At 40.1% G+C, this 26,956-nt stretch overlaps 1 protein-coding gene and 2 long non-coding RNA genes across 6 annotated transcripts; 2 read left to right on the forward strand and 1 right to left on the reverse strand.

Moving 5' to 3' along the window:
- The first annotated feature begins 37 nt into the window (after nt 1-37).
- Nucleotides 38-26,483, forward strand: LOC116621180. Its single transcript, XR_004297357.2, has 2 exons — nt 38-265; nt 24,089-26,483. It is a non-coding gene; the product is annotated as an uncharacterized LOC116621180 (long non-coding RNA).
- LOC5517212 (zinc finger protein GLI1) lies at nt 977-17,987 on the reverse strand. 4 transcript variants are annotated; one of them, XM_032387178.2, is made up of 6 exons: nt 17,552-17,987; nt 16,897-16,935; nt 6,159-7,689; nt 3,539-3,700; nt 2,576-2,695; nt 977-2,058 (listed from the first exon to the last, which is right to left on the reverse strand). In XM_032387178.2, the coding sequence occupies exons 3-6, from the start codon at nt 7,521-7,523 to the stop codon at nt 1,654-1,656; spliced, it is 2,052 nt and encodes a 683-aa protein (XP_032243069.2). In that variant the 5' UTR covers nt 7,524-7,689; nt 16,897-16,935; nt 17,552-17,987; the 3' UTR covers nt 977-1,653. The 4 variants fall into 4 exon arrangements, with proteins under 4 accessions (XP_032243069.2, XP_032243070.2, XP_032243068.2 ...); XM_032387179.2 differs by lacking the exons at nt 16,897-16,935; nt 17,552-17,987 and adding an exon at nt 11,657-11,773; XM_032387177.2 differs by lacking the exons at nt 16,897-16,935; nt 17,552-17,987 and adding an exon at nt 9,176-9,353.
- Nucleotides 15,332-16,946, forward strand: LOC125564738. Its single transcript, XR_007309762.1, has 2 exons — nt 15,332-15,419; nt 15,682-16,946. It is a non-coding gene; the product is annotated as an uncharacterized LOC125564738 (long non-coding RNA).
- Nucleotides 26,484-26,956: the final 473 nt, after the last annotated feature.

The following is a 26,956-nucleotide window of genomic DNA, read 5'->3' on the forward strand; positions in this document are numbered from 1 at the left end:
ATATAAAAATGCAATCGGGAAAAAACGGCTCTAGAATCCAAGGTTGCTTGCTAAAATTTTATTTGGAAGTGACTTTGACAAAAGGTCAACGGAAATGACAATCTTTATCGCAGTTGGTATTCCTGTGTTTTTATGACCGATGTTTTGGGACGGGGCTAGTAGACAAGTGAGCTGCGACAAGTAGGAACATATGACATCATTCATTCACTCTTTTGCTGCCTTGTTTTTGTGGGACTCTTTCCAGCAAGATGGAATCCGGAACAAGGTAATATAATTGCACAACATTTTAGATAGTGAAACATCATCCTCAACAGGGGGTTGTTTTTGTCATTTGCGGTTGGACGAGATTACATTAGAACTGATAATCAAATTCAAAAGAATGGCCTATCAACTGTGGTGTGGTCATCAGCCACGATAGCAAACATTTAAACAGTGGGGGATATTTTCTTTCTTAGTGCTAAACTCAATTACCTACTCCACTGACACACAATAGCAATCATTTAAATACACTAAGTAGGGTTCCTCCAAAAAAGAATTTATCAAGGATCACGTTCCATACTTTTATGCATGTCTTCCTGAAAGTGTTATCCATACAAAAACAGTGTTATTACATTATTGTCCTCGTACAATGTTTTCTTTATACAATAGCAAGCAAAGGATGGTACATAAAGACAATTGTTTAAACTGTACCATGGTGCTTTGGGGGAAACCCTGGGAAAGGGCTAAACAAGGTTGATTGATGGCTTATCATTTAATAGCAATCACAGCTGTATAATGTATAGTTTTGTCAGTTGACATTAGGACCTGAAAGATAGAGCTCTCTTTGAGGAATTCCTTCTACATAACAAAGGGCGAGGAGTTGAACCATAGCAAAGGGCCAGATGTCAAACAAGGCTGCACTGTGTGCTCATGCTTTATGATAGATAAGGGGAGCCCCAAATATATCTGCCTAAGCCAAGAAATAAGGGCAAAGGGCTTCAGCATTGATATCTTTTTATTATGAATTTTCATTTTCACTATCAGTAAAATGATTGTACAGATCAATTTTCAATATAGTCAGCCAGCAGCTTATGGAGAAACTATATACTGAAAGGACAAGAGCACCCGGACAAAGCTCACCTAACTTTAGGTCTGAAACCTCTTAACTAGTGACCTTTGCTTGTATGTTCTAGATTATACTAGATAAGTAGCAGCCTTGCCCAATGGAAGGGTATTGCTTTGAAAATAATAGTGATAAGTTATATTCTGATTTAGAACATAAAATCACTCTTGCAAATAAAGCATATTTAATATGGTTAGCTATAAGTAGGTCACTTTCACACTTAGAACAATATTTTCAATTAAAGAAAAAAGTCAAGTATTCCTTGTCAGCCAATATATTAAATTTTGACATTGTCAAAAGGATATTCAGGAGCAAAATAGGACCACATTTGACCCGAATTCACTTTTCATGCTACCTTTGCCAAACATTTGTTTAAAAAATATAGCATCAAAACCCCTGTCTTTTAATTTGAAATTCAATCCTTATTTTCCCTTCAAAATAATGTAGATGCATGTGTGGAGTTGATGCTTCTCTATTCTATGAATGAATACTCTAGATTTGGGGTTAAAAAATCACATATCTACATATTAACATCCAAATTTGTCTTCTATTTACAAATACCCTATTCTATTACCAAGGTCTTTTTGGAATGACTGTGACAGAGGCTTCAAAGTGTCCTCAAAGGTTGGTATTTCCATAGTACTTAACACCTTGGTATAGTAAGGCTGCTGAGGTTCTTCCATAGTAGGGGTTGTTGCCCTAGCAACTGGCTGGACATTCGGTGGGGTGAATGGATACACACTGTCTGGCATATCCCAGGAGTTTTGCATTTCAACTCCCATCTGATAATTGTTTTCCATCATATTCATTCGCATTTCTGTGCTTTTCCGATGTGCATCAAAAGTTCTTTGCCTTTTCTCATGCTCATCAAGAACCCCCAGGTCAACTAGGCGTGTCACCCCCTCACCAAGTAGCATTCTTTTTGACGCCCGTGATCCTCTGCCCTTTTGCTTACCCTGTGAAGACAGTAAACAAAAAATAAGAATAAAGAATTTCTAAATATCATTGATATTATAAGTTTTTGCTTAGTACCTGATTTTTGGATATTTCCTTTTATAGATTAAAGAAGTATTTTGATGTAGTGTATGTCCAGTAATAATAATATAGTGTGCCAGTGAGGTTCTGATTGCACCAAATCAGGTTTTTGAATACATCCAATAAGTAGGGCCATGAAAGAAAAACCAGACTATAATACACCTTTGCTTTAAAAAATACTTTTTAGATTTTGAACATTCCCATTCATACACCCAGCCGAGCAACAATTGACAATACAAATCATTTTAAAAGCCCTTCTAAGATGAAGAGACATGCACTGACACACACTTTGTTTTTTTTGTTCTTCCTTGAGAGGCTATTAATTAGCAAATGTCTATAATTAATTTTCTTTTCAAGAGATCAAAAAGCAGTATGTCATCTGTCTATAGGACAGTAGTTTAAGTGTTTTCTGTGTTGCCTTTTCTTATAAATATTTACCTTTCCATTTGTATTGTGTGAAGACATTTTCCCACTTGCATGTTGTTTGAAGTGTTTTCTCAGGGAACTAGGATCAGTGTATCTCTTGGGACATCCGGGTACTTGGCAGGCATACGGCTTCTGTATGGAAAAGTACAAAGAACATGGTTAAAACTGGTTAGGCAATATCTATAAAACACTCACAATCAATGTTTTCTGAAAAGAAAACTGTTAAGACTTATATGGTGGAAAATAGTTTGTCAATATCTAAATTGCACTCTTAAACAAGTAGCATAGTAGAATTAGAATGTCTACCTTTCACTTGGAAGAGTAAAATGCAAATTTTTAGACTCAAATTACTGATTAGCTTTTATCATTATTATTGTCACCAGGGCTGTTGTCAAGTGGTCATTAATAATATTGGCTCATAAAGAATCTGCTTTGCCCTGATCATACAATGCCACCTAATTCATACATAAATCAAATAGTCAAGTGTGGATTGCTTATGATAAAAAAGGAAAAGTACTCTCCCAGTAACCATTTTAGAATCTAAAGATGCCAAACTCAATGATGTGCTTAATGGTGTAAAAAATGACACTATGACCCAATCAAATTGATCGTTGTGATATATCTTAAAAACTGTCAGCCCATTTGTTCCTTAGTCTGACATTCGTACAAAGCATTTCTTTCAAAGTCACGGAAGCCAAAAGTTACAAATAAAAGTTTTTGTATAGTATTCTCTAAGTGTTTTCAGCCCATTAAAAGCTGAACTAATGACTTTGGTAATAGTGTTGAACACTAGATGACGAAAGAGGTTGAGAAGCCTCAGTTAGTAACTGGAAGGATATGATTTCTCAGAGTGAACCAGCCACTATCCCAGATCCCAACTTCTGTTGACCAGAGCGCTATAGACAGTTTATAGCACACATACCCCACATCTGCATCAGATTCTCTATCTGTATAACCATGAATGCCTGTACATACCGTATCTAAGTGTGTTCTCTGGTGTTTGGCCCGATCAGAAGAGTTTGAGAATGCTTTGGGGCATCCCGGGAACTGGCATAGATACGGCTTCTCTCCAGTGTGAGAGCGCATGTGAATTTTCAGATTTTCTAGTCTTGAAAATGCCTTGTTGCAGCCAGGGTGCTATAAAAATATAACAAATAAAGAAATAGGTGAATAATGTGAACTAGAGAAGTAAATAGATAGCTTGCTTTCAAATAATGTTTTTCAATTATTTTTAGTTTAGAAATATACAGATTTCCATTCATTTCCTTTTTCAATTTTCAGTATGTAATTTTTATTTGTACAAAATGCTGCTTTGATAAAAACCGCCCAAATGACACCGATACGATCACAGATAATTCGAAAAGAACCAAGCCGAGAACTTTTAATGCATCATAATATTTTATCAAACCACTTGCATTTAACACAATTCCAAATCTTCTAGAAGCTGGTCGATTTGAACAAAAAGCTCAATTCTTAATTGTCTGTCTATAGAATTTTTGTCGGCATTTTCCTTTTAGGCCTTCCGTGATAATTCTATATTGTTTTCTTTAAAAGTTTACATCAATTACCGTGCTAATTATTATAAATGCACTTTGCTGATTCCTATCAAGGGAAACATAGAACGACCTATTTACCCGTATTGCACCGCGGGTAAAATATTCCCTCGAACACTTCTGTATTATCAAAAATATAATCGAAGTTTTGATTGCTAGTCAAAATTAAGGGCGAATATGATGAGCAAATAAGCCGTATTAGAATAACGTTTTCAGTTCTGAAAGACGTATTCTTGTCGATTGTGTCATGTTTTGACTGTGAAATAATTAGCGCCGATAAAAATTCGAACGCCTCTACTAAGAGATCTTTGTTGAGTAGAAAATTATTCAGCAAACAAATGCTTGAGAAATCTCGCAAATATAACTTGAAGAAGTAAATAAAATTATTAGCAAACTAGATATACTTGATTATTCTGTGTCAAGATCTATGTATAAGTCGAGTTTCATTAGGAGATCTGACGGACATATGTTTTTTCTAACCTTGGCATTAAGGTCCGCAAAAGAGCGACCGGCATTTTTGCGGTTTGAATCTCTAATTTCCAAAACTGCCGGTAAAATTTCAAGAAAAATATGCTCGGTATTTTAGAGTGAAAATGATTGTCGCTGCTAACAACGAAACATTTGTACTTTGCACCAAAATAGAAATGTTATCGAAATAGGATATAGGGCCGTTTCCTGACCCGGTAGTATTGCTATCAACTATCTCGAATGAATTATTCTGAGGGCATTTGAAAAGCCAACAAAGGTTACGGATTTGTTAATCATAGGAAGCAAAGAAAAAAACTCGTCTATAACACCTCAAATGTTCGGGGGATTATAAATCAATTGAAATCTTCGAACCAAAAATGCGTCGAAAAATAATCCAGACCGTTTTTTTTTAATAAATAATAAACAATATGACGAGATAATATCAGAACGTGGATTGTGCCAAACACTTGGAACAATAGCTGGTTGCAAATATTAAATACAGCAAGTGCCGCTAACACGGGAATACACAGCGTATTTATCGCTCGTCGCACTTACTCATCGACAGAGTATTCCAGCAGTTACGCACATTCACATTCCTTAAAATCTGCAGTAGAAAAGGACGAAATTCTCAGGCTGTTTTCAATTTTATATTAAATAGAAGCTTAGGAGCATATGTGAATGCCCAATCTCGTTTTGTTTCACCTCAGGGCAATTTGAGCGCTTCAAACAATTGTTACGCTGCTCCCCGCTGTTTCTCCATACTAAACTGTCAATACATTTCAAGCCGCTTGAGATTATGGGGCCATAAATTCGCCCTAAAATGCGCTTTTTCTACAATCTAACGCGATAAAAGTCTCCTTGAGCATCCAGCCCGTGTGTATAGCATGTTTCATGAGCTTGGAAGCACTCCAGAGACGCGCTTTCCATTCCGTGATTCGCGTGCTAACGTTAATGTCGGCATATCGACTGTTGTTTTCGCATTTGGAAAGACTTGACCACAAGCATACGAAGTAGAGCATTGAAAACGCTGCGCTAGAAGTCCATTGATAATATAAAGAACAATGAGTTATTTTGTCTTGTTTCGATAATTATACGGGGAGCTCTGCGAGAGATAATCGTAGTTTTGTGATGTTTCTGCGCGAATTCTATCATGAAATTCTAGATCCTTGTGGAAAGCCGTCTTTTGTACAGTTCAATTTTCCTGACAAAGATCTCGCCGTCTTTGGTTCATGAAGCCATGGCTATAGAACCTGTTATTGACAAATTATATCGAGAGAACAATCCTTGACTTTAAATTGTGTGCATGACACCTCGACGGTACACATTTGTCTAGGGAATTGTCTAATAATGTTAGGCGTTGTTATTTATTTTAGGCAAACAGAGAATCACTTTGATATAAAAACTATTTGAGCGATTAGGTTGTATGGAGAAATCACTTAAGAAAAGGAGCCGCAAAGATTTCCATATAAATCTGCTAAACTAGGGTGATTCGTGGAGAACTTATAAACATGACTTGTGTTTAGATTAGTTGGTTAGTTCGCGGAGTTAATACGAGTTATGTGTTTTGTTCTTACCGTGCACTTATTCGGTTTCTCGCCGGAGTGAACTCGCATATGGATAACCAATTTGTAGCGCGCATTGAACGGCTTGGTCTGGCGACTGCAGTCCTGCCAATAGCAAATATATAAATCGTCCGCCTTTCGCTGGTCAATGTGCACTTTTTCGATGTGCCGCACCAGGTCATCTTGTTCGGAATAAACCGCATCACAGCCGAGCCATCGGCAAGAGCAAATCCCATCGTCAGGTTCACGCGTTGACCTCTTTCCATTGAACTCAAGTCGTTTCTCTTTCTTGTTCTCTGTCGAATCCGTTCGTTTTGAGCCTAGTTGTAGCCTCCCTTCGCTCTCCCCATCACTTGGACGCAAGATCGCCTCGAAAGTCGATAAAGTTTCCTTTAGAATCTGCTCCGATTTAGATTTCACCGGCGCACAAAATATCTCAGATTTTCTCTGTCGGTCGGTGTTGAAGACGGTGACATTCGGAGTTATTGACTTGTCCTTACTCAGGGTCTGGTAATAATCAAAAGACCGCGACTCGCTGCTCGCTCGCTGGTAGTTGTATGAGTAGTAGTCGTTGCGATTCTGACGGTGTTCTTGGTTTAGCGTTGAATAAGGGCCCTTTGGTATACTGAGCTGTGAATGGCGCGCGCTCTGTCTAGACTGGTCGAAGTCAGTCAGACTGGAGCCACTATGGAATGCCGGAGCATCGTGCAGGGATGTGCCACTGGTGTCATAAGAACTCCCAATAAATCCCTCCTGGTTGACATTTCCAGCCACAGAATAACATTTATCTGTAGCCTCGACCATAGGGTTCCTAGAATTGTGCCCATTTACGCGGGGAAGTACTGCGTTTGGCTCTAATTCGCCAAGACTTGAGCGCGAGCTAACGGCAGACCGCGTGTCACCAGTGAAGTCTGCGAGCGGGTCCCGGGTGAAGTTTACTTTCTCTGCTAACTGCGACAGCTCAGTGATAGGGTCTGTTCTGACATTTGGTGAACAGCTATGAATGCCAGGGTGTATGTAGTTTGTGTTCAGGTCTTGTGGTATCTGTCTCATCATTTTGTTGCCGAAATCGTTTTGCTCGACTTGCGTGTTGCACGCTATGAAATTAGCACCTCCGTCACTTGAAGGTAGTCCGTTTGGGTGGTTGTGTCCTCCGTACTCGTAATTGAACCCAGCCCCTCTCTCAACTCCGAGATATTTGTGGTTGATATTCATATTCTTGTCCAAGGAGAGACTGTATTTAGGACGAACGAGCTCGTGCTCCCTTGCGCTACTTGTGGACTCGTCGAGTACCAGTCGCAGTTCCTCTCTTGCAGACCCTTCGCCGTCTCGTCGTGATGTGATGCTTTCGTAGTTGTTTTCCTGTGCTCTGTACATAGCAAATAACCCGCTCTTAGTCGTCAACACACCTCGAGTACTAGCCGGCGGATGTGAGTGCCAAATACATCCTCTGTAATTTCCTTTCTGATCGTAGGCTTGATTCCTCGGTTGGTTATCGAGTACTGGCAGGGCTCGATGTGAAGACGGGTTCGTAGTCAGAGTTCTGCAAGATTCAGATCAAAACAGTCCCTCAGCATTAACAATGTCACCCATTAATACGTTATTGCTACTTTCATCTTAGGGCAGGTTCAAGCTGTGGTTTTCTCGTGTCACAGACGAGTTTGTTTTGAAGTTACTTACTCGGGAGTTTGCTTTTGTGTTTGACCTGCGTCCCCGCGAGTTTAAAGAAATGCCGCCAATTTCTCAAAAAAATTGGCCAAAGAGCGATCTGATTGGAAGAGAGCAGCTCCACACGTTATGTTCCCTGTAAACGTCTGAAACACTACAGCCCCCTCTCCTAGCCCCCTACCCTCTATACCACCTGATCCGGTGAAGCCTGTATGATTGACAGCATGACCTTGATGTCGCCATGGTAACTATTTAAAACTTATTACATTTCAAGGCTAGACCAATCAGAAGCCCGCTAGACTGGCAAGAGGCGGAGTGAGTATTGAAGTCGCCACAGCCATCGACTCAAATATGTCAGCAATAAGCACCCTCTCTAGCTCACTAGATCGAGCCAACAAATATATCGAGCGAAACATTCGCTGCCGAAGCGCGCGCACAGTTTGAACATCAATTATTCGAATTCGCGCTTCAAACAGACTCTTTTACAGTTAGTTATTGTTGGGTTGAGTAAGTGGGAATTTAATTGCAATTGACGTCCTCTTTGACAGCTCTTGACAAAGGGCAGTTGCATACCTTTTCCGGAGTTTGTTTGTGTGTCACGTCAAAGTTCGGTCGCTAGTCCCTAAAAGTTGTTGATTATTAACCTGGGGCCTGAGTATGATCTAAACGCATCAGTGATTCTCGATAAACCTCTAGCTTTCCGCAGATGTGCGCGCTGAAATGTTGTGGATCGCGAGCTATCTTTCCTGTTTGCAGCAACATAGAATGTCCAATAAAACCGCTGTTAGCCTCAAGTGTTAGCGACTAAGTATTTTAATTGATTTATGGCTGGAATCTAGTATAAAGTCGTTGTGGTACAGCTCCGTGCCCGTTAGTGCTATCTCCCAAAGAGCAGACTGAACGTGAATCTTAAGGCAAGATTTATATACGCTCCCCAATTTCAATCCCAAATTGAGAGTGCATCTGAATTGAGTTTGACCAGCCTGACAGGCTTTGTTGTGGGACTGAGACCCAATATCCGGAGTGTAGCAATCGCACGCGGCCACAGAACGGCCCAATTCAACTGAACCCTCACGTTATTTGAGTTTAACTCCATCAAAAGCAAACAAACCCGCGATGACGGAACCCCCAAATCACGTCCTCATCCTAGAGTGTAGTAAACTCTCCGCACTTACTCCAGGCCGTGACTGTGCTTTTCTCGCTACCAATTCAATTTTACCCACCCCCTAGTGCCTAACCCGAGCCAGTATCGCACAGACAACAACTCGCAGAACACAAGGTAAATAGCCCAGTGTCCATGTCCATAGATTTGGCAGAGCGATACTGATTTCGAGCTAGGGAAGGTCTAACGCTCGTCTTACCTCTAGTTTGAGAGTTTGAGGGCGATCCCTATTGGTTGAAAGCGAATTTGGTGTGCTCAGACTTCGCCAATTTCGATCCGAGCGCTCAATTCGGAAAGGCAGACTGCGTGGCGCTAGTGTCGGCGGCAAGCTTTTATAATGAGAGGTGCGGCTTGACTGACAGCTAATTACAAATTCCGAAACATTCCACTGAACTATGGAATCTATACTTTGATGAAAATGAAGATCGTATAGCAAGCTAGGTTTCCTCCCGATCTAAATAAACTTGGTTTATAAAAGACCTGTAATGGTACTCAAGCGGTCAATGTGCAGTTTTCGGCGTGTTTTGTGTTGTGATCATTCGCTCGATTAGTAATTCGCTTAATTACTTTAGCACCTCCAAACTGATCTGCCTTCAACAGCACATGTGAATAAGTAATCCTTATAGACCTCATAGTCCCCCGTGCCTGCCTTACTAGAACCTTGCCTTAGCAGTAGAAATACCTCAACGCACCTCGAATGACCTGTGGTGCTTATTGTGGATACAAAGCGATAGGATTTCGGTATTTCTAGTGTGGTTTGTTTGGGACTTTGGAGCTCATTTGTAATGCGAGCTATGCTCTGAGTGTCGCGTTCACAATGCTTCCGGTGAGAGACTAAAAAAGAATTCACCAAGGAGCATTAGTTTGCTCCAGTTGAGATTTTTAGACGGAAAGCTAAACACCTACTCCGACTTCCTTATTTCTTTGAACTTCCTGACTACAGTTTTTCTTCATTTTTAACTGCACATATTCAACGTCTTCCGAACCAAAAGATGGCATCAACTTTTAACAAGTCGTCTTTCTAGCTTTGACACCTTCTTCAATTGGTTGGATTGCATTAGACATTTATAGTCTTTATTTATTTTAATAATACGCAACGCCATAGTTATTCAAGCTTGTAGAATCACAGCTTTATTATCGAGGAGAGCGAAATCAGGGACGATGGGGAACTTCATTAAACTTATCTCAACCTTTTCAACTTTGTACTCTTAAACTTAAGAGCCAAGTTTTTTTTCTTGCGAAGTTTCCTGCCAAAATTTGAATAACTTCTGTCGAGAGCTTTTGAAGTATTCAAATTCAAAACAAAAGCCAAGCGGTTTTCCTGAATTACAAGCAAGGAAATACGCTTTCTGGTTTTTATGGTCTCTTCAAGCAACATCAACGTATTATTTATAATTTTATTATTAACACTGCGACATTTGTTCCTGCTTCAGAGCTAGGTAAATCTTAACAAATAACGGAAAGATTCGGCAGTAAACGAGATATACACTGACATCCTTTTAAGCGTAAGGTCAGAGTTTGCTGAATATTTCTTTCTAGCTGTCTGTGAGGTTGCCCTGGCTCTCTACTACTAGCCTCAATAAAGATGCCTCATGACAGGTTGGGGACATTCATCTGAAAACATTTTTCTTTATTCCGGATGGATTAATTCACTCAGTCATGAAGGATTTTATTTGGTAGGCAGAGTGCGGGACAATTGTTTTATTAGTCGTTTTACGTCAGACCAGTGTTTCGTTTGAAAAATGGCAACTAGCACAGCACGTTTTCACACGCAATAACAAACGTAATTTGATTAGGAATATTATGTAATAAATTGACCGAAATCGTTTATCACCCTAGCTCCAATAAATGTCCAAATTTGAAACCCCTAGAAACGCTTCCAAATTAAAACTATATCACTTTCTTACAATTAAATGTCGGTCAACTTTGAATATTTATTAAAGATACATTTGATGTGTATTCGATTGAAATTTCCGTGACTGTTAAGTTTCTTTGAAGTTTCTTGTGAGTAAGCCGTTGTTTCGTGGTCTCCGAGAAACCATAACTGCGATAAAACAGTCAATAAAACTGATATTCGCTTTCCGTTTGAGTGATATGTCCTTCATAAGGCGTAAACTGGATACCACAGCAAGTCAAGTCATCGATAAAATATCTAGACATCTCACGCAAGGGAAAGTAGCGCTTAAATAGTAGACTTGGGCGGGTAAAAAGCTTTCTCTGACTCATATAGGAAATAATCCAGTGCGTCTAGAAAAGATAAATACTCAGCTGAAAAATAAGTTCATAGAGAAATACTTATTAGTTAGCATTGAGCTTGATTACTGCGCGCAAGACTCCCCTCCTTCGACATATTCTTGAGTCAATCAAACATAAAAAAACACCAGAGTAGGAAATTATGATTCATAGTTAGACCTGAAATTTATCCTCTATCGGATGCCAAGTCTGGGATTTACGCTAGAAGTACTCTTATAAATTGCTAACAGCTTGGCGAATAAGTACGACATAGGAGTGGTGATATACTTGAAATTGTTACAAATGGCCTGGTTTAATATAAACGAACCTTCCACCCTACCAGATCACAAGACTCTAACTTGTCAAACCGATCAGTGCAATAGACGAGCTAGCAAATGAGTCTGAATCGAGTAAAGCGACTTGAATGACCCTATTGAACATTATTTACCTAGAGATAACAGTGTCGCATCGCACTTGCCAGCCAAGATAACGGCGCGTCAGTCTAGCCGAGATAAACCCCGCGCTCGTTCTTCGGCTCTGGCGTGAGAATCACTCGCCTCTGACTCGTTAGGTGTGAGTGTTTTGGTGGTATCGTGAGAACCAATCGTTCTCCTGACAACCCCCTTCCCCCCCCCCCCCCCCCCCCCCCACCTGACTCGCTAGAATCAATCGGTCCCCGTGAACAATGATGTTTAGCAAATAGTGCAACTCGCTAGAAATCGGTCCTTCTTATTCGTGAAAGTCAATCGATCCACTCATTCTAGGGGTGCGGTTTCCACATGTTTTTTTTTCTGGCACATGGATAAATCTCCTTAAACCCTTTGTAAAGGCGTTAAAACTCGTATACACTAGCACTATTTGATACACCAACTTTAGGGAGGAGTTATTCGATAAAACTCATATGTACTTGCACTTCTGGCTATCTAAACTTAACTTCTTATCTAAATAACATATTCGTAATAAGTGTGTCATTAAGACAGGGTAGTGCATAAACGTGAGAACAAATGACGAGTTTATTTGTTCACAAAATGCGGTACAGGTATTTTTCAAGCGCCAACTTTGTACTTGTACAATAAAGCATCCATCCAAGATACGACCTATCAACTCATGCTATGGTTGCAAGAATATCGTGAGTCCTCTATAGCAACCTAACAACTTCTCCGCGGGCAAAATGTAATATAATTTCGATTATATTGGGCATGGGTCAAGTATACATTAAGTCCAGAGTTCTAGAATACATTAAGTCCAGAGTTCTAGAATGCTTTAACCTAAGAATCAGGCCTCCAATGCGATTAAGGTAATGTCAACTTTTAGTTTTTGATGATAATTATTTATACACTGAGTACACGAGTACATCAGAAGAAACTAACATGCCTTTTGATGTTACCATTATGCCCGCGGTTATTTTTTGTAGAAAAATAAGCGCCCCGACCTGCTGTTTCTATCTCTTGATGACTTCACTTGATTAGCTGATCCCTCCACGGCAACTCTCGATCATTACAGAACTATGCAATACAACTTTAAGCATCTCCTTGTCACGACTACCACTACCTTTATTAGAAACAGCCAGCTGCCAAATTAGATCGCGCACTTTAAACTACCACAACCTTTATTAAAAATAGCCAGCTATGAAATTAGATCGCGCACTTTAAACTACCACAACCTTTATTAAAAATAGCCAGCTATGAAATTAGATCGCGCACTTATAATAGCTCCTAAGTTTGTCATAACTAGCATTATTCGCCCATCTTTTCACAAGTCCCGCCGAGTAAAATTGGATCGCGCCATTTAAACACCCCCCACGTTTTGTTATAACTAGTATTCGCCCATCTTCTCGCCGCCTAGCCATCCCCCACTAGGTGCGTAAACTACAAAGGGGATTCCTGCGCGTATCGTGATGCTAATCAGGTATCGGAGCCTGGGGAGAAGTGACCCGAGCTCGCTCCATGCTCTAGAGCTTACATTTGCGAGAGCGATCTTAAATGCGCGGTTGAGTATGTAAAACCGTTGCATTAATGTTTCCTGTTTTCTTCCTCTATTAACGGGAGCCTGGTTTTGCGGTAGTCTACGGGATGTGACGTCGAGGATGGCGGGGGAGGAAGTGGTTTTAATGGTTTTTTTTCCTACTGTGTTGAATTGTAACAGCTTCCCTGTAATCGGCATTGCGTTTTTTGATGCTCATATTTGAACGATTTTCTGATTCTTATAAAATTTTAATATTACTAAAAATGACCCAAAATTGTGAATTATCAATATTCGGCCCCGGTTGTATTTGACTGATGACTTCATACTCGATACAGGCCCTATTGGGACTTCATTTTTCGTCTAAACGCACAGACCTCGGATAATCGAATTTGTAAACAGTTTTTCGTTTCACCCAGGTCCCAGATTGTGCAACGCTCTTGTGGCTGTCTCAGTTCTTGGTATGATCTGGAAAGGACGCAAAAGCAAGCGATCGAGCAAGTATACCGCACGCTAACCCCTCGTTAATAACTTCCTACTTCTGTGAGGTGCGAATGATAGTGTTAACAAAGATGATGCAAGCTTATTGCCATCTAGCTCGTGGAGAAGGGTATACATTTCCCTTCCTACGTGCCTGTTTTGTCTCTTTTTCGGATATTTGATACCTCAGGGTTTCCTAGACGGTTCACCCGAGATTATCTATTCAGGAGTAAAATCGTAGGGTATAGATCTGACATGTTTTTCGTATACAAAGAGATGTGAAGGAAGGGAAAAAAATGAACTCCTCTTCATGAGCCTCACTGACCAATGCTATTGATTTTTGGCATTTTCCTAGCCTCGCCTTCTTGCTACATTTGACAGAATAATCGCAAGGATGTTACATAAGCAGGGCTGAACTAGCAGCGATTGTAGGAAAAACCAAAAGATTTGGTGCAGGTTTAGGGTTTAGTAACCTGCTTAACAATTTCGATGGAAGCCCGAAAAATGATAATCAAAGATTACAGAAACATTGCATATCATTTACCAAGGACGCTTATCGCTTTTTGTTACTCACTGAGCAGAATGGAAGTTTCCACCTTATGCGATTTTGGTCAATTTTTCCAATTCTTTCCAGCTTGACCTGCTTACCTGATCTTCTCATCTACACCCAGGCTCAATTTGTTCTTTGGTCGGCTCTTTTCAGATTGATTCCATGTCAGCGCTGGTCTGGTAATATGATTTTTTTTCCCTAAGCGTGTACCCAATCCATGTCCACTTCCTTCTCCCAATCAACCTCCCGGCTGGTTCCTGGTCAGTCATTCCAAAAGTCATCGCTGCTGATCTTTCCTGGCCACCATATCCTAAGAAGCCTTCTCGGACATCTATTGATGAATGATTGAGTTTTTCCAAGCATGGCTTTGGTGGTCCCTCACGTTTATGGGTCATAAAGCAATCAAGACTTGACGTTGTTGTTCCAATGCTTTCAATATTCAAAGATGTGCAAAAGCTGAAACTTCTTCGATGTCTCCTGTCTCCCCTCATTGCTGTTATAGTTATAAATTCTCAAAGATTTGGTCTTGTTCTTACTGACGGAAAGCCACACACTGCTTTTTTTGTTTCATAGGAGGCTTCAATATCGTACCAAAGAAAAGGCTGTTGGTGTTGAAGGTTTTAGTAACATTTTTGGCCATGCATTGCTTATCTCTAAAATGACCTGTCCTAAGGAATGCAAAATTCTGAAAATCCTAGAAGTCAACAGTCATTCAGCTGTCGCCACGTATTAAGCTTGTTAAATGGGAGTCTTTTCATTTTTTTAACCTAACGAAATGATCAAAATCACAACAAGCTGTCACTAGCGGCATTATCACCCCGCATTATCGCTTGACAAACCCCGTCATTTTCATCACCTTTTTATCTCGGATATTTTCTCATTAAACAACCTACGTAAACCGTTACGCGATACGCGCGATGATGTGAACCGTTACACGATACGCGCGATGATGTGAACCGTTACGCGATACGCGCGATGATGTGAACCGTGGTTACGCCCTCGACAGCTTCATTCAACAACATCAGGCAGACTTTAAAAAAAAAATTTCGAAATAGCCACGAAAAGTTTTTTTTATCTACAATATTTAATTGATCGCAATAGCTTCCCAAATCGTCCATTGGGAATGGATGTATTCTTACTCCTGGCATTTTTTATGATTTCTAGGATGGCAAAAGAGTGGCTGTGAGAGAAACTTCCTGGAAAACTCATTGCTGGAATGGTACAAGACGACTATTTGCAGTGCACCAATTTTGCTCTAACGCTCTGCTTTTATGTTTCCCCCCATTTAGTGCCCTCCTAATTCAATCCCCTCTCTTGCCCCCCCCCCCCTCCCCCTTATACCCTCGCTCACTCTTTATTTCTCTAAACCCTGACAAATAAGTTAGAACAGAGAATCAAAGCTCGAGAGTCTAGATACGATTCTAGTTATTAAGTATGTATCCTTCTTGTTCGCTTATTTCTTTGTACAAATATTGTTTCAGTTTCTAGATTTATGAAGTTCGTTCTCTTGTGCATCCCAACGTGCCCTTAATAAGCCAGTCTGTTTAGATATAGAACTTCGTAGAAAGTGAGAAACGAGAGGAAGCTTTCTCAGGCGGGATAAAGCCAAGGAATGCGTAAAGTTATAACAACCGGAACATTCACAACCCAAGCTTTTACTCACAAATAATTATGAAATCGGAAATACTGAATCGATAATCAGGGTGGAATATCACATATTCCATGCGTCCGTTCGCGCCGTTCATTTGCAGGTGCTGTCGTTCCTTGTTTATTAGAAATAAAGTGCATGGATAAACTCGAAGCCTTACATTCTGCATGAGGAAACCAATGGTCGGATCGGCTGTAATCTCGGCGTTATTTTTTTTAAGAAGATTAAAAGTGTTTTCTGGCGCGTGCCACACCTCATAATCGCAGCGTTAATACTTTTAGCTTAACCGACCGCAAAGTGTAAGAACTCGAACACACGCGTCACAAGGATGTCGATGCCTTTTTGTGGAGTTTGCCAGAGAATGGCTAATCTACGTTTTCTACGCATCTCATTAAACTAGCTCATTCTACAAACCTATTCTGCTGCTAGTCATCTTGGCAAAAATTACTGGCAAGATTTATCCACCCTTATCGATTAAAATCTCCTGTATTCTGGATTCATAGTTGCGTGAGTCCGCTACCAATCAGAGGAATTACAATAAATGTTTTTAGCGTTTTTAAAGCTATGTGTATACAAAGATTATATTCAAACGATGATTGTATAGCCCTGTTTGAGATGCACGAAAGATAACACTTCTCTTTTTTACTCCCTCCTACTGTGTAAAACGTAACCATTGTTTCGTTTTATTAAATATTTTGAGCAAAATGAATCGTTCTTCGCCCTAAACATAGCCTGTGAATGAACCATTATACGTGTATCTCGACATGATACCAGTTTCCAGATTTACTTAAGACCATAAAATCGAGACTAATCAACGCACACCATCTTGGGAAATAGGCTTTTTTTCGCGCGAGCCTTGTATATGAAATCCTTCTAGTGCAAAGCCTCAAATCTAACGTTTTCTCCCCTTTGGCTCTTCAAGAAGCAATTCGTGCTGTTTGTAGGTAAAAGTTCATTCCAAGAGACTATGAAGTCTAAGGGAGTAGTCCGTTACACTATAGTTTGAACCGGACCTAATGATGCGGTATACGATGATGGGCTGACTTACCTTGAAGACGTTACGTCTGTTGTTGTAATCAGTTCTCGCCTGAAAACAAATAAAAGAAAAGAAAGTTATTTTGCTTAAAATTTCAAATGTAGGGTTGAAAACCAACGACCAGTTTGCAGGCTTTACGAACTGACAAACGATCCTTAAATGAGATGAAATTTGTCAAATATTCTTTTGACGTTTTGACAAGCGTAAGGGTTTGAAATGACCGAACATTGTCTTTCAAAAGCATTCCTTTCCCCCACAATCACGCCTTATAAACAATCCATAGCAAATGTCTGACTTTTTCCTTGCCGAATGTTTTAAATTTATAAAATTCTCGATCCGTGGCATTTTAAAAAGCTGACAATATATTTTTTTTCAACAAATATGAAATAGTTATGCGATGACTTAACATAGTGTTTTTAATGAATTTTTTTTTTTCTCGAAATCAGACCGAAACCAACAGCTATTATCGGTAAGAAAGTACTAAGCGATACTACAGCGGGCTCTGTTTACCGGAGTTTTAGAAAATTGTCAAGTTAACGGCTTTCCATTACAAACGTTTTTCTCTATCCGTTAAGTAAAATTTGTTTTAAAGAACCCCCAATCAAAATCTTGTGAGTCCTTTAAAATGTAACAATTAATAGCTAGATGGTTTTCATTTCTGCCTTACCCTCGCAATAATCTCCGCGATTCTGTATCCCTGTGCGAAGCGCGTTTGGGCAGACGAAGACATTCAAGTGCGCGTTCTTTATTTCCTTGGAGTTTATTCTGCTATTTTACGCTAATCCTGGGAGAGGTTCTGACTTGATAGGACGAATCCACAATCACCAAAATGCCAGTCAAGATTAGTTGTTCTCCAGTAGATTAGTATACAAGCTTCGCCAATCAAAGCTTGAACGCGGCAAAACACTGTATAGGGATTGGATGAGTGATTCGTTGAGCGAGAATAGAGGAAATTCGTGGTGCCACCACAACTCTAAAACAGGTTCCTTGAAGCAGCGGCTGAGTGTGCCATTCACTCCCTATTTGTTTGTTTTCCAAGATAAACTATAGTATGGTATACACAGAAAAACGTTGAATGTTGTCCATCGTCAGTAAGTTATTGTAAACGAGATAATTCTACAGATTACTCGAGTATTGTTCTTGTGTATGTCACTTAGTTTTGACAGTTTCCGAAATGACTGACAGTAGCACATGACGTCAGGTGATTTTCAAAGAACACTACTTTGCTGCTTTTATTAAAGATATGTTTATTCAAATTCGAAATTCCCTTTTGTTATTTATCGTTTTAGTCGCGTGCCTCGGCCTACGCTTTCGCCTGTTTTTGAAGCGATTCTGTTTTTCACCGAGATTGGACGCTACTGTCTCTTTTGACATTATCTTTAGTGTATAGAAGTTTGATTGATTGTTAAGACTTCCCGACGACAGTTTGAGTGATAGCCATAAGTACAACACAGAGTTTCAAGGCATTACATGATCCAAACCATTTTAGAAACAGGTTCTTTGTGAGTCCTCTTTCGTGTCTCCTTTCTTTCCTGTTCCCATGAATATTTCTGATTGCCTTCCTCAGTGATTCGGTTTGCTTTTGTGTTGAAATGAACCGTCGACAAATCATTGGGTAAGCCGCTTTGAGACCAGTCAGACAGTGATGAAGTACTTTTTACTGATATCATGTTATAATTGATCCTTGTTATTGTGATGGTACACGCAGTACACGCAACTAAAATATTAAAATCTACGCTTTGCTTCCTCTTGTTATTACTTACATTCCGTACACAAGCGCCTTTAGTGTGTCAACCGTCGTTTTTTTTTTTTTACAAAAGGCTGCTGCCACCAACAGATGTTGGTGATGACGTCATTTTTTTTCCGCCACAGGGACCCCATTCTGGCGCCCCAAAAAAAATTATGATAGAAATTACCCCGAGTCTCAATCTATCAGCTCTTCTCGATCGCCTTCTATTTCCCCGTTGGATTCTAAACTTCAAACACCAAATTAAACCGTTTTAGCGGACTCCCTATCCCGAGACACTGGAACATAGCGTGTGCTGTCTCCGGGGGCAACAATGTGACTTGCTTCTTCGTAAGTGATATGACTCATCATAGCCAAGGTCAATATTCACAACTAGCCGTCTCGAGTTTATCTATTCGCTTTGAAGGGAGGAGGAGGCATACATGTTTGATTTCTGATATTCACCCTGGTTTCTGTTTTGATTTCTTCTAGGGTTATTGTCGATATTGTTGCTGCTTTTGTTGCCTTATTACTGCTTGTGTTACTATCATTTTTACTGCTGCTCATTGTGTTGTTGTTGTTGTTGTTGTTGCCGCTTCTTTTGCTGCGCCCCCCCGCCCCCCCCCCCCCCCAAAAAAAAAAAATAATAATGTGGTTATTATTTTTTTTATTAAGGAGTCTTCAAATACTATGCTTTTTCCATATGGTAGCTATGACTACCTATGACCCCATCCCCCTCAGCCAATTCTGGGAACGAGCCTGGTTTTTGTTGTTAATTTTACTTAGTAGAGTCTTTAACTTGGTAGAGTCTTTTACTTGGTAGAGTCTTTTACTTTGTAGAGTCTTTTACTTGGTAGAGTCTTTTACTTTGTAGGGTCTTTTACTTGGTAGAGTCTTTTAATTGGTAGAGTCTTTTACTTGGTAGAGTCTTTTACTTGGTAGAGTCTTTTACTTGGTAGAGTCTTTAACTTTGTAGAGTCTTTTATTTGGTAGAGTCTTTTACTTGGTAGAGATTTTTACTTGGTAGAGTCTTTTACTTGGTAGAGTCTTTTACTTGGTAAGTCTGGCTGCTAGGGTATTGAAAGGTGCTAAGGGTTTATCAATAAAGTAATAAATGAAATTTCTTTCGAGGTGTGCGGGCTATTTTGTTACAGATGTTATTCATTCTCTTTTTATTCTCTTCACTCTGCAAGGGGTAGACTGGACCGGGTGGCATATGCTGACTAAGTGCCTCCTTGTCCACGTGATCATAGTAACAGGGACCCCTAATTTGTATTAAGGAGGAAGTGAACGTGTCAACGAGAAATTATAGTTTTTTTGAGTACTTTATAGCTCTTTCTTATCAACCCAAGTTCAGACAAGAACGTGATGTTATTATCGACCCACCCTTCCAAAGAAGTACGGAGTTAGTAAATGCTATCTGGAAAAAATATCGCCCAGTCTCTTCCAGGCGTGGTTACATCGCGCGCGGTTCCTTCACTGATGGGATGGGATCGCGGGCTCACCAAAAACACCATAATAGAGATTGTAATTCGAGTCTGTGTCCAGTCATTTTATTTTTGTCTGCTTGCAACCTGGAATTCCCATTCCTGATGTCAAACACAAAAGGATTCTAGGATCTATTACCTTTTAAACTCTGGAACCGGGTTACGTTTTTAGGAAGAATGGAAAATTTATAGACTCAATGATTTATATTTGTCTTTGTGATCCCATCCGTTACTTCAACTGACCAGTAGTTATCCAATATCCATAACTAGCATCGACCAAGAGAACACATTAAGTTATTTTCCGCCACGATAAAAACGTTTAGTCATCGCGTGCATTGATTATTTCATTTCTAGGTGTCTTTTGTTCAGTATTCATTTCTTAATCTCAATTAATGCTTTTATTGCCTAATTACATATTATCGGTAGGTCGTTAGTGATTGTTGAACTCCAGGGGGGTCAGATATCCTGAACCTCTACTGCTTTTAAACTGCAATGTTCATTCTGTCGTGGTTATTAATATGCTGGGTGTGGTTCTCTTCGTCGGCATTGTTTTCCGGTGATTGTTCCAGTGTGGAATTTAGTAGCTTAGTCTAACTTCTCTCGGAAACATCAATAGGTTATTTCTCTCCCCACAATGATACTAAATATATGCAGCTATGCAGAGAAATAACTAGACTTTTTTTCGTGATAACAGCTCTCGCAAACAATTGAAGCATCGCTCCTATTTAGGCAAAAGTCACGTTTCTTTTTGCGGTCCAAAGCACTCCCTCCCACGACGGCATGCTTTCAAGAGACCTCCAAAAGATAGACGCGTGCCCTAACAATTGCCAAAATCAAAAAAAATAATTGAAATCGCGGAATTGGGCTTTGTATACAGATCTCGATTGGAGTTTAACACCCTGATCTCGCCATATCGGAAAATCTCACGTTTGAACGCCTCCCCTTTATTAATAAGTGCCAATAATCGCACGCGTCCTTTAAAACCACCAATACATGGTGAAATTCACTGTGCCAATATAACGTTCTATTAGCTCTTCTGTGTATTATTCTTGTTGTCAAATCTTTGAAAATTTAATCGTCTCGATAAAGCTTTCACGTGCGCCGGTTAAAAACAAGAAGAAAGCAAACGATAATTAAAATACCCTCTTTTTAATCATGTTTTGTTTATATATATCAAAAAAAACATGAATTGCGTTTTCCCGCCAGTATCCATATCGCGAATTAATGTACTCGGCCATGAGAATACACTGGCCTTCGTAAAATAGCTTATAATACTGTATTGGCTTCGATGCGCCGACATCGCGACAGGCTTGGCAAGGCGTGCTTGTTATAAAAGTGAAGACCGTTGAAAGAAAAAAAGTCTGATTATTAGCACGGTGCCTTCTATTCGTTAGGCAACTCGCGTTTCTAGATTCTCCAGGTTTAGATGGGCTTTCTGTGCGCTTTTTTATCGATGGGGACTAAGTCTGATATCCCAGAATTCCTGGCTTGCTACAAAATTCTGGCGGGAAAACCCCACGAGGTGGCTCCCTAAAACCATGAAGACTTTTGAAGAAAACTAAAATGTTCTATGCCTGGTTTTAAACAATGTTATACTGCTATACTTTAGACAGGACTGTTGTCAATTACGAAGTTCTTATTACTATGACAAACATAAGTAAACTGGTAATAAGAATTTTTACGTTGATCACAGATCTTTATCTGCGCACTAGGGGCGAAGCCTAAACTGTTGTACTATAGACGTGACTGATATCAATTATGAAATTCTTTTAGATGATAATTTCAGAAAGGCGCCGTTTGGAAGTATCCCTAAAGATAAAAACGGCTCTCCCAAGATATTCAATATTTCTTTCATCCCGCAAGATGTCAAACTTTTCAAAATATTAGAATGCGGGTGTTTCCTGGTTACTGAAGCCGTCTTCAGCCATCTTCTTCGGTTTTATCCCATGACGAGGACATTGAAGATAACTACCGGTTCACGCATAGTTAGTTAAGTTGTTTCGTAAGAAAAGTGAGCATGTTTGGCTTGCGCTTGTTCTATAATCCACAACAACTTTGTGAACGTTAGATTCCCGCCGTGTATCCTGTCCAATCGAGTTCAACCAGAAGAAATCCTAATCAATATAGGCAGATACAATCCATTGTTCTTGCGCATGCATAGTTAATGTTTCCAGCGGCGTAGCCAGGATTTTTAACAGGAGGGGGCCCAAAAGGCCATTTCAAGGCATTTTCTCCTGTAATATATATAATGTCTCATGCATTTACTATAGTTTTTGCTGAGGGGGCCTGGGCCACCCCTCTGGCTACGCCCCTTTTTCCCTAGATCTGTAAGGATATGAAACCTGTATGAAACCTGCTCTGAGGTAGTGGGTTCTCCATCTCTAATTCCTTTCAAATCAAGCGCCTTGCCAGCAATTCGATCCTTGCGGATACCTGGCCATCTGCGACGTTTTTATACCAGTCGCCGTACCTAGACAATAGCGCCAAGCTAGAATAGGTTCAATTATTTAATTATTTTAAGTATACCACGAAATCCATGGCGGTGTGGGAGTCATTTCACTCTGGCATCCGCTGCGCAGAACGATATAGTGTGTAACATCATTATTCGACTGTTTATGATGATTTCAACATGATAAGTCACTTTCTCACCTACCTTTGTTTCCAAACGCAAGTCCATAAACCATGTTATAGTCAACAGCCGTGGCCAAAATGGCATGTGGGATCTACTAGCTGACCCATTAAAAACGGTAGACTGTTAGTGATGGACGGTGATGTGCCATGTGATGTTAGCGATGGATGAAGCTCTTGGGATGTTGAGTTTGTCTGGGAGAATGTGATGGACGGTGATGTGCCATGTGATGTTAGCGATGGATAGAGTCCTTGGGATGTTGGATTTGCCTGGGAGAATGTTAGTGATGGACGGTGATGTACCATGTGATGTTAGCGATGGATAGAGCTCTTGGGACGTTGAGCTTGCCTGGGAGAATGTTAGTGATGGACGGTGATGTGCCATGTGATGTTAGCGATGGATAGAGTCCTTGGGATGTTGGATTTGCCTGGGAGAATGTTAGTGATGGACGGTGATGTACCATGTGATGTTAGCGATGGATAGAGTCCTTGGGATGTTGGATTTGCCTGGGAGAATGTTAGTGATGGACGGTGATGTACCATGTGATGTTAGCGATGGATAGAGCTCTTGGGACGTTGAGCTTGCCTGGGAGAATGTTAAGGATGGACGGTGATGTGCCATGTGATGTTAGCGATGGATAGAGTCCTTGGGATGTTGGATTTGCCTGGGAGAATGTTAGTGGTGGACGGTGATGTACCATGTGATGTTAGCGATGGATAGAGCTCTTGGGATGTTGAGTTTGTCTGGGAGAATGTGATGGACGGTGATGTGCCATGTGATGTTAGCGATGGATAGAGCTCTTGGGATGTTGAGGTTGTCTGGGAGAATGTTAGTGATGGACGGTGATGTGCCATGTGATGTTAGCGATGGATAGAGTCCTTGGGATGTTGGATTTGCCTGGGAGAATGTTAGTGATGGACTGTGATGTACCATGTGATGTTAGCGATGGATAGAGCTCTTGGGACGTTGAGCTTGCCTGGGAGAATGTTAGTGATGGACGGTGATGTGCCATGTGATGTTAGCGATGGATAGAGTCCTTGGGATGTTGGATTTGCCTGGGAGAATGTTAGTGGTGGACGGTGATGTACCATGTGATGTTAGTGATGGATAGAGCTCTTGGGACGTTGAGCTTGCCTGTGAGAATGTTAGTGATGGACGGTGATGTGCCATGTGATGTTAAGCGATGGATAGAGCTCTTGGGATGTTGAGATTTTCTGGTAAAATGTTAGTAATGGACGGTGATGTGCCATGTGATGTTAGCGATGGATAGAGCCCTTGGGATATTGAGTTTGCTTGGTAGAATGTTAGTGATGTCCTGATGATCCCTCCACACAGCTGTAACAGTTTTCTCTCCATGTACAGAACGTTCTGAGAAACATGAAGCTCTTCACTCAAGCTAAAATTGAAGCTGGACAACTAAAGAGATGAGATGTTCACTGACCAGAGTAATGGTAGTCATTTGATTCTATCTGAAGATATAGAGCCAGCTTTTGATAAGGCTGCCAAGATCCTGGAGATGAGCAGAACTCTATGAACTTGGAAACCGCTTAGATAAGGAGATGAACCATACAAATGAGCGCTTGCCTTTTGTGCAAGATACTTTTGCAGCCAGAAAAGAGTTTGATTTTACAAAATCTCTTCAAGATCGTCCTAAAGGATGCAATTGACTTCGAAGACGTTACAGCAAGCATTCAAAATACATTGTTTGCTTCACTGAGCAGCCTATCCTGTATGAACAGGATATGAAGTGAACTGTCTCATCCTGCGAGGCTATTGACGAGAAACGAAAATTAAGGATGCGGATGGAAGTAATAATCTCTGTTGAAGGTTAGATCCTAAGATACCTGAAAAAGATTGGTGAGGGCAACTATTATACTATACAGACACCTCTCCTGAATTGGTAAGCCATGTTTCCAGGGATTTGAAAATGTGCTTAACATTCTAGAACTCATCTTGACCTCTGTGATAGATGTGAGATGTAGCCCTCATATTCAGAATCGGTCTAGTCTGACCTACTATGAAAATAATCGTGATGTTGGTGAACAACCTTTTTTCTTGCTCTCCTTAACTACATTTTGGATGTCTTAAAGTTCTGCCGTCTAGCAAATTATTGCCAGCCAGAAGCCATCCTTTTTTTATATAGATCTAGTGCCCTGATATCAGAGCTACATTTAAGAATGCCAATACAAGCATAACCATTCCCCTAATCAACCCCTTAGTGAGTTACTATATTACTATACTATAAACCCCAAGCTGCATTTTCTTCTAGACACGCCCCTGACTTGCCATGCCATGCCTTGTTTAATAATAAAGTAAGAAAAATTCTAGATGTTGATATAATCCAGATTATACTTATGCATTACTTATCAGGCCCGTAACCAGGTTTTTTCTTGGGGGGAGGGGGGGTGGGGGATGCGAAATCCGAAAAAGTGGACCTAATGAAAAATGACGAAATAATATTGACCTAAAAGGTATGCCATTAAGTTGTATTCTCTATGCCGACGACTTAGTTATCCTATCAAAATCAGCAAAGGGCCTGCAATAATATCTGAATAGCCTCGAAGAATATTGCAAAGCATCCGAAATATCCATCAATTTAGATAAAACAAAAGTGATGATTTTTAATAACAACGGGAAAACTATGAATAATTACCGAATCATTTACGGAACCTATAAAATAGAAAATGTCAAAAGTTATCTTGGACTCCATTTTTGCCCTTATGGAAATTTTAATTTGGCTAAGGAGGAGCTAAAAAAAGTAGCATTAAAAGCGATGTTCAAGTTTAGAAAAGAAATGGGAAGGCACTTCAGACAAGATATCAAACTAACTCTCCGCCTTTTTGACACCTTGATACAACCAATCCTACTTTATGGAAGCGAAATATGGGGAGTGGACTGTAAGGGAAAGTTAGAAAAAGATCCAATAGAAATGGTCCACACTAAGCTTCTAAAATGGCTTCTCGGCGTAAACCGATACTGTAGCTCGAACCGTGTAGGGCTGAATTAGAACGATTCCCTCTCAGAACAAAAGCAAAGTGTAGAGCGATCAAACTTTGGCTTAAACTTTCACACAACAATGGGAATAACAAAAAACTCTCCCGCAAAGCATTCTCTTCCATATCTAATTATGGAAACAAGAACTTTTGGCAAAAAGTACTTGACCTTGCGGGTAGGAGCGATATTTGGCTGACTGGCACAAACACTCCCGAAGCAACATACAGTTATCTTCAACAAAGGCTTTATGACATTGAACAACAGACATGGCTCAGCTCTATTCAAAATGACAACAGAAAAGACCAAGACCAAATTGCGTACGCTCAGAAAATTTAAACTGTCCCACAATTTAGATTATCTAACGGACGTAAAAAATATTGACCATGGGATTACCCTTACTAGGCTAAGCAATCACAAGCTAGCAATTAAAACTGAAAGGTATGAAAAGCCATACAAAAAACCTAACGAAAGCAAATGCTTAGTATGCCAGACAGGTAAAATTGAAGGATGAAGAGAATTTTCTGTTAGAATGTCCGGCCTATAAAAATGATCGGGATGATTTACTGGAATTCCTTAAAACGCATGCAGGTGTCAATGTTAGACCCCATGCCAACAAAGAAAATAATTTCGTCAGAATTATGGAATTGAGCCGGAATGAAAACGTGAATCGGCGCTTAGCGAAACATATTTTTGAATGTATGAAGACAAGAAATGTGAAACTTCATGACAACGTACAGGGAGGTCACCTAATCCTCCTAAACAAGGAGAATAAAAAAATGCAAAAAGGCAAAGTAAGAGGAACATATCAATACCTTTCAATATCATTTATTTAATTGTGGATCTACACCGATGTAAATATTTTATAAGGTGCCATGAATAAGATATCTATCTATCCTAATTTTTCTGGGGGGGGGGGGTGGATTTTTCTTATAAAAATCTGACCACCCCCAAAAAAAACAATACATTGTTTTATGCCTTTGCAGTATCTCCATGGGACGTTTATTGTCGGATTTGGCTATATACCAGAGTGATCTAGCTAATATTTTATAAATTTGTGCACAAATAGCACATCGATTGAGAACTTAAAGTGGACCTTCGGCCATTGTGAGGGGGGGGGGGGGGGCGTTCAAATCAAACATGGATCTTAATTAGTTGATCATTATGCAATTAAAGCAATAAATGCACTAGCACACAGTTGCATTGTCTACATTAGCAGTTGCATGTACAGTGATTTTT

This window comes from Nematostella vectensis, chromosome 1 (assembly GCF_932526225.1).
Source record: "Nematostella vectensis chromosome 1, jaNemVect1.1, whole genome shotgun sequence".
Taxonomy (NCBI): Eukaryota; Metazoa; Cnidaria; class Anthozoa; order Actiniaria; family Edwardsiidae; genus Nematostella; species Nematostella vectensis.